This window comes from Balaenoptera borealis, assembly GCF_965194805.1.
Source record: "Balaenoptera borealis genome assembly, chromosome: 14".
In the NCBI taxonomy this organism is placed as follows: Eukaryota; Metazoa; Chordata; class Mammalia; order Artiodactyla; family Balaenopteridae; genus Balaenoptera; species Balaenoptera borealis.
In genome coordinates, this window is record NC_138875.1 from 40,668,070 (window position 1) to 40,676,455 (window position 8,386).

Here is an 8,386-nt window from a genome sequence, read left to right on the forward strand (position 1 = left end):
CTCTAACTTGCCGATTTTGCTTTGTACAAGTATCTTTCTTCCAGAGCCCCGAGCCAGAATCCCACTCTTTTTGATTTCTCACTCCTCTACCCAATAGCTCCCTACTCCTTTGACAACTATCTAGTCAATACCAAAATCATTTTCCTTCAAAAATATATCCCATAGCTCTTCCTTCGTATTTTTTTCCTATCCTAATTTGGCACGCTCCTGTCAGATTCATCTTCTTTGGTATTCATACTCCACTGGTTAGAAATCCTCAATGACTTCCAAATGCCTGCCAATAAAAAACAAACTCTTGAAGCAAGTATTCAAATTCTCATGAGATCTTCTCCTTCTCTACTTCTCTAGTATTACAGCACATAAGTGTTGTCTAGAAACATTTCCAAAACTGTGTTCCTCAAAGTTACAAGGGATACTAAAAGATCTGAAGGAAAAAAAAAAAAAAATCAGACTTGAAGTAAGTTTAGGAAATAGTAGTTAAACAAAGATAAGCAGGTTTTTCCATATCAGAACTTTTCAGAGTCTTCACTATGCTCACGGGCACTGTGATTCTCTAAGTATATGATATGCATTGTTTCCCAAACTTGACTGGCCACAATCAATAACTGAGAGATGAATAATTCCCTGAACAAGCTCTGGAAAGCCCTGCCCTTAAAACATCTTAGGCTTTGGTTAACACTGGATACTTCTGAGCAAATGGTCTCCTTTCTTACCTGCACTTTGATTCATGCATTTTCCCTACCTGGAACCCTCACCACTTTAATGTTTCCTAAGGAAATCACCTCACACTATCAGACGCAACCCAAAGGCCGCCTCTTAAATCTCTAGTGAACTTCCACAGCAGCATGGTTGTGGTACAGCAAGTGAAATCACGCACCCACAGAGCCACCTTTGTACTTCAGTTATTCAAGCACATTTTGCCTTCAAAACTATGTACACGATTCATGAATAGGATTCTGCCTCATCTACTATACCTTCCGCATGGCAGATGTTCAAACATCTGATGCACTAACTTTACATTTTTAATCTTTGCTTGTGACTAGAAACAACCTAAATGTCTATCAGTAGAGGTCCATACACACCCAGTATTGCATATTATAACATCACTCAGAATTATGTAAATCTATATCCACGTGATAACTGCTGTCCTATGCACAGAGCAGTATTAATTTTTGCTACCAATGAAAACAAGACAAACATCCCCTGTAAGAGCAGTTTGAAAATTATTCCAAATGATGAGAAATTCACAGAAATGACTGACAGCATATGAATACAGAAGCAGATTACAGGGAAGGGTACAAGGCCTGTGAAGTATGGAAGATACAGGATCTGGATTACTGATAAGCAAGAATGAGGAAACTTCATAAAGGAAGAACACAGCAGAAATGAGGGAAAAGACTGAAAATAAATGTAGATATAACAGTCATTTCTTATAACCATAAACATGTCTACCCACCTGATTATTCTCTATTTCCCAGTGAATCACTTGATTATCAGATCCTCCAGAAACTAATTCAGTAGAAGGAGCTGAAAAAAAATCATACCTCAGTAAGCATTTTAATTCTTTTCCAGCTATTTTGAAAAATTTCAAAGCTACAGAAAAGACAAAAGAAAACTCATATACCTTTACCTAGCTTCACCAACTGTTTAGATTTTGCCATATTTGCTCAATTATCTTGCTCTATGTACACACACACACCCTTTTTTGTTTTTGACAAACGATTTAAAAATAAGTTGGAGAGACTTCCCTGGTGGCGCAGTGGTTAAGAATCTGCCTGCCAATGCGTGGGACGTGGGTTCGAGTCCTGGTCCAGGAAGATCCCACATGCCACGGAGCAACTAAGCCAGTGCGTCACAACTACTGAGCTTGTGCTCTAGAGCCTGCGAGCCACAACTACTGAGCCTGTGCTCTAGAGCCTGTGAGCCACAACTACTGAGCCCACGTGCCACAACTACTGAGCCCACGTGCCACAACTACTGAAGCCTGCATGCCACAACTACTGAAGCCCACGCGCCTGGAGCCCATGCTCCGTGACAAGAGAAGCCACCACAGTGAGAAGCCCACGCACCGCAACGAAGAGTAGCCCCCGCTCGCCGCAACTAGAGAAAGCCCGCGTGCAGCAACCAAACCCCAATGCAGCCAAAAATAAATAGATAAAATAAATAAATTTACAAACAAACAAACAAAAAAGATGTTCAACATTATTAAAAAAAAAAATAAGTTGGAGACATGATGACCTCTGATCCTTAAATATTTTACCATTTTTCCCAAGAACTGGAACATTCTCCTGCATTACCACAATACAATTATCACATTCAAGAATTTTAACACTGATACAATATTGTTATGTAATACATAATCCATATTAAAATTTCCCCAAATTGTCCCAGTAATGTCTTTTATAGCTTTTTTTTTTTTAAGTTAGAATCTAAGGACCACACATTGCGCGTTTGGTTGTCACATCTTTTTAGTCTCCTTTACTCTTGAATAGTTTCCCAGTTCCCTCCTTTTTTGTGACAGTGAGAGTCCAGGCCAGTTGTTTTGCAGAATGTCCCTCAATCTGGATATGTCTGGTTGTTTCCTCATAAGATTCAGGCTAAACACTTTTGGCAGAAATAACATATATGAGACATTACAGTCAGCTGTTGCTATCAAGTAGTACATGACATATTTTTGAGATCAGACACATTTCAAAATAGCTCTTTTAAACATTTACAACTTTTTGTTGAAGACAGAAAAAAAAGGGAGTAAGAACCAAAAAAGGGGGAAATAATCTAACACAATTTTGGTTTGGATTTTGCATCCATTTGTTTCTTCTGGCTTATGTCTAGATAGTTAGGTTAAGAAGCTGGGGGATTGTCTAAAGAACATTACATTTATACTCAGAAGTCCCAGGTTCATGTCCTAACCCTGCTGCCAGCCAGCTGTGATCTTGGACTTTAATTTCTTCATGTGTCACAGAAATTAAGCCATTTATTTAACTATATGATTTTGATAATTACTATAAGGTACATGAAGGTAATGTGTTAAAAATCAGACACTTTAAAAATATGAAATGGTATTATTAAAATTTTATACGTCACTGATACATGGGTTAGAAAGAATACATGAGTTATCTGACAGTGGAGCCAAATCTGAGAAAACCAATCATAATAGAGATTACAGTGATACAACAAGCAGTTCATTTTATGTAACCTAACTTTTAAAGGGAAAATAAAATATACAAGCCCAAATTAATATTTTATAACAAATCCCTATACTGAGATTCAAGTAGTCTTTAATGTCATCTGGTGGCAATTAATATAATTACAACTGTGTTTTAGTATCTGCGCTAACAGCCACTCTTTCTAAGATTTAATGGTTTTTACTGACCTACTGCGACTAATACTGCATCATCAACTGAGGTAAGTAATTTATTAAACATTGTTTTTAATGTCACAGATAAAAATCATAGCCAAGTCTCACTAATTCAGGAAATGCTGCATTTGTGCCTGGCTCAGAATGCTCTCAATACATATTTAATAAACGGAATAATAAAATTAATTGAGAATCCATAAGAATACTACTGGAGGTATATTTAAGACATCTGAGGAAATTCCATAGGATTTTAGAAGCCCACCTAAAAGCATTCTTAATTAAAAATTCTGGAGCTATGGAATCTTAGAGATGGAAGAGACCTGGAGATAATCTAGTCCAGCAATTCTCAGACTTTTTGATATCAGGATTCCTTTACACTCTTAAAATTTTTTCAGGACCCCGAAGACCTTTTGTTTATATAGGCTATATGTACCAATATTAACCACATTAGAAATTAAAACTGAGAAATATGAAAAATACTTATTAGTTTACTTAAAAATAACGATGAACGGGGCTTCCCTGGTGGCGCAGTGGTTGAGAATCTGCCTGCCAATGCAGGGGACACGGGTTCGAGCCCTGGTCTGGGAAGGTCCCACATGCCACGGAGCAACTAGGCCCGTGAGCCACAACTACTGAGCCTGCGCGTCTGGAACATGTGCTCCGCAACAAGAGAGGCCGCGATAATGAAAGGCCCGTGCACCGCAATGAAGAGTGGCCCCCACTTGCCACAACTAGAGAAAGCCCTCACACAGAAACGAAGACCCAACACAGCCATAAATAAATAAATAAATAAATAAATGAATAAATAAATCCAAAGTTAAAAAAAAAAAAATAACGATGAACCCCATTAACATAAATAACATTTTTATGGGGGGAACCTTGTATTTTCCAAAACAAAAAATTAATAAGAAGAAAGGCACTGTTTTATATTTCAGCAAATCTCTTTAATGTCTGACTTTATTAGAATACAGCTGGATTTTCATATCTGCTTCTGTATTTAACCTGTTGTAATATCCCACACCATGCAGCCACTGGAAAATGGCACTGCATACTTGTGACGGAATGAGAATGAAAACTACGAATAACTTATTATTATTCTGAAAATAATTTTGACCTCACAGGTGTCAAGAATCACTCAGGGTCCCCTGATTCAGTCCAAACATTTACTTTTCATATGTTACTAAGATGAAACTGAGGTCAACAGAGATGCAATGCCCTGCCTAAAAAAACAATAGCTTGTCTGTGGTAGAAAAAGACCTACAAGCCAAATCTTTTGAATCCCAACCTGGGCCTCAACACAGGCCCTGATTACAGGCTTTGGATCAAAAGCAATGGTGGGGTCTTGCCTCAGTAATGGGCCGCCTCTACCTTGATCCTAAGCACCGCTGTGTTATCCATGCTTCAATTGCTATAAAGTAAAAGTACAGGTCAGACAGTTCACTGGGCATACCATTTTTCTTCTATTTTCCAATTGCATAATATCAGATAAGCTAATGCTAAATTAAGAAAAGTCAGATTAATACTTACAACCATCCTGTTTACAAATCCACTGTATGCAGTTGACTCGAGCAGTGTGACCATTCAGGTTGGTAATAACAACACTTTTCTTTAGAGAAGAAAACACTTGTTAGTAAATTAGAATTTATCCTACAGAGCAATTAATAAATTAATAAAAATCAGATTTCAGTGTTTTTGATGCTAATAAAAGGTTCAGTATTACTTCAAACAGAATCACCTTCCCTTATGAACTATTAACCATGGCTTAAATCATCCATTCACTTTTTAATTCATTCCTGCCTTTCTCCCCACTCCACATTCACTCACCTCTGTCCTCTTCTTGTCTGGGAAGCCTGTCTTGAAATCCCAGACCAGATAAGGACCTGCGTTCCCACATGTCTTAGGGGCCTACTTCTACCAAGCTCGCACCAATTTGAGAATTTGGTTGACCAAAAAACCCTTCAAGAGAGGAATTCGTGATTAATGGATACAAATTCGTGGCTCACTTTGTATGCCTTGGCTGATCTGGTGTTGGGTTCTTCGGCCTTAATGACCCAAGGTCACCAGGCCACAACTACTAAGGTCCTCAAACATCAGATCCCTTCAGGGCCTACAGCCAGGTTCCCTGAAGACTCTCAGATTGCTGCTTTCACCAAAGTCACTCCACACTTGGGCTTTCTTTTCTTCCCCCACTGCTGAAGACTCTATGCCTACTGAACCCTCCACTTTATAGCCCCTTTCTCTACTGATTGCCTAGAGCACTGGCTTGATACCTACTTGTACGTCAACCGGAATTCTCATGGCTGAGAAAAAGGTTTACAGGGGTAAATGTGCATAAAATAACATATTTCACATATGGGTTGAGGTTAGGAAACAATTTAAAGCATTTCATTGTCTTTCTCACTAGAATCAGTATTCCTTGATGGGCAGGAGTTATTACCCATTATCTTTGTGTCATCACCACTCAGTTCAAGGTTAGTCCATAAAGGGTCTTCAAAAGTTTGTTGAATGAACATCATCCCCAAAACTTTACTTTAGCATCTGACGTGTTCTTATTCTTATATTTCATTAAATACCCAGCCAACAAATATTTAACAAAACAAAATAAGTATTTTTTAGGCTCCATACACTTTTTTTTGATGTTAAAATCCCCTAACATGGCCAGCAGATTATCATTAAAAATAAAAATGTGATAGAGGGCATGGGGCACAAACCCATTAAACAGGTGCAGAGAGACAGGCTTCCAAAGCCTTGGTTAATAGCCACTGTAAAGTTTACCCTTGGTTCTAAGTGCTTTATCTTGCCAGTTAACAGTGCATGGTAATAACAAAACAAAAACTGGGAGGAGATGAGCAAGCGCAAGATAAGAAAAATGAATACAACTATTTCATTTATAAGTTCAAATCTGCAACGGATGTGAGGATGACAGAATTTTTTTTAATTGAAGTATACTTGATTTACAACATTTCAGGTGCACAACAAAGTGATTCAGTCATATCTATATATATATATATATATATATATATATATATATATATATATATATATATTTCTTTTTCAGATTCTTTTCCATTGTAGGTTATTACAACATATTGAATATAGTTCCCTGTGCTATACAGTAGGTCTTTGTTGTTTATCTATTTTATATACAGTAGTGTGTATCTGTTAATGCCAAACTCCTAATTTATCCCTCCCCCTCTTCCCCTTTGGTAACCATAAGTTTGTTTTCTATGTCTGTGAGTCTATTTCTGTTTGGTAAATAAGTTCATTTGTATCATAATTTAGATTCCACCCATAAGCAATACCATACGATATTTGTCTTTGATTTACTTCACTTAGTATGATAATCTCTAGGTCCATCCATGTTGCTGCAAATGGCATTACCTCGTTCTTTTTTATGGCTGAGTAATATTCCATTGTATATATATACCATGTCTTCTTTATCCATTTATCTGTTGATGGAAACTTACGTTGCTTCCATGTCCTGGCTACTGTAAACAGCACTGCTATGAACAATGGGGTGCACATATCTTTTCGAATTAGAGTTTTTGTCTTTTCCAGATATATGCCCAGGAGTGGGATTGCTGGATCATACGGTAACTCTATTTTTAGGTTTTTAAGGAACCTCTACACTGTTCTCCATAGTGGCTACACCAATTTACATTTCTCCCAACACTGTAGGAGGAGGGTTCCCTTTTCTCCACACCCTCTCCAGCACTTATTGTTTGTAGACTTTTTGATAATGGTCATTCTGACCTGTGTGAGGAGAAACCTCATTGCAGTTTTGATTTGCATTTCTCCAATAATTAGCGATGTTGAGCATCTTTTCATGTGCCTGGTGGCCATCTGTATGTCTAGGATGATGGAATTTTTAATCAAATTAATAAAGCAGTGAGATAAGAAAAATATATATCTCCTGCACTGCATTTTAATTTCCAGCACTTTACTTTTTATACTGACGCTCCTTTTGAGAAGCAACACTAACTGCATTGTCCAAAATTAGCCAGGGGGAATGAGGTCATGATGAACTCTGGGAAGAATGCACAAACTAGTCACTTGAGAAGTGTGACAGGGAAAGGGCCAAGGGTGCAGTTCAGGGAACGGGTAAGTCCTGCCTTACGCCTAGTGCTTAGGGTCCCCATCCCCTATGACCTTTACCCCAACAGCACTTTCTTTAAAATGTCCATTCTCAAAACTAAAACACAAGTGATATGTCTTTGAAATTCAAGAAAACAAAAGTTTATTAGATAACACTAAGGGAAACATAGAAATGAGATAGCATCTGTGTGATGGCTTCAACCCATACCTAAGTTGCACATCTTTTAAAGCTCAAACCGATTCTTTAATAGTACTACAGTTCCCACAGGCAGCTTCGGAAAAGGTTGTCATCATTTGAGACTCTACCTGGGGCTAACAGGCCACTGGTAGGGCATGGTGACCCCAGGCTGACGCAGCGCACGAGAGGGCGAGGGGCGAGTCCCGCTCGCCAGAGCCAGACTCCTCGCCCAGACACCCTCCCCGAAGCGGACAGGACAGCACACCCGGTCTCCACGCTCTGGAGCAGCGTCTACAGTCCGCCCCAAGCGCACCCAGCATATTTGGCCCCAGAAGCACACGGGGTCGGGCGTATGGCCACTTCTCTTACCTGAGGGTCATAGAGCACCACGGAACAGGACGTGCCGAAGGCCAGAAGTCCTCCGGGCCCGGAGCTCCAGCTCAGGGCTCCCCGCACCCGGTTCGGGCAGCAAAACACGTGAGAGGTCTCCAGCACGGGTGCCACCATGTTGCTGCCTGGTCAACGGCCGAAAGCTGGGCACGCACTTCCGCCCTCGGAGCGGAACTGCTCGGCCGCCGCGTCTCCCGCTGGCGTTATCCGCACCGCGTTTCCAAGGCGGCCGGGGGCGGGACGGGGGCGACCCCAACCCCCTCCCCTGCCAGTGGTCCTCAGTGCCCGGTTGCCTCTACCAGCGCCTGTCTCCTGGGTCTTGGCCCAGGGCACGAGCACGGCCTCCGTCCCAGGAGGGAAGACCC

General features: G+C 40.1%; 1 protein-coding gene across 3 annotated transcripts in view; it reads right to left on the reverse strand.

The window, feature by feature from the left end:
* Positions 1-8,139, reverse strand: part of ELP2 (elongator acetyltransferase complex subunit 2) — a gene marked incomplete at its 5' end in the record, with an annotated part of 44,489 nt that extends 36,350 nt beyond the window's left edge. For 2 of the 3 annotated variants that reach the window (XR_014234184.1, XM_082354280.1), the window contains 3 exons: positions 1,457-1,527; positions 4,886-4,964; positions 8,001-8,138. Coding sequence is in view for 2 of the 3 variants with exons in the window: in XM_082354280.1 (XP_082210406.1) it covers positions 1,457-1,527; positions 4,886-4,964; positions 8,001-8,138 (288 nt within the window). Of the gene's footprint in view, positions 1-1,456; positions 1,528-4,885; positions 4,965-8,000 lie in introns of all 3 variants that reach the window. The other variant, XM_082354281.1, reaches the window with a different exon arrangement.
* Positions 8,140-8,386: the final 247 nt, after the last annotated feature.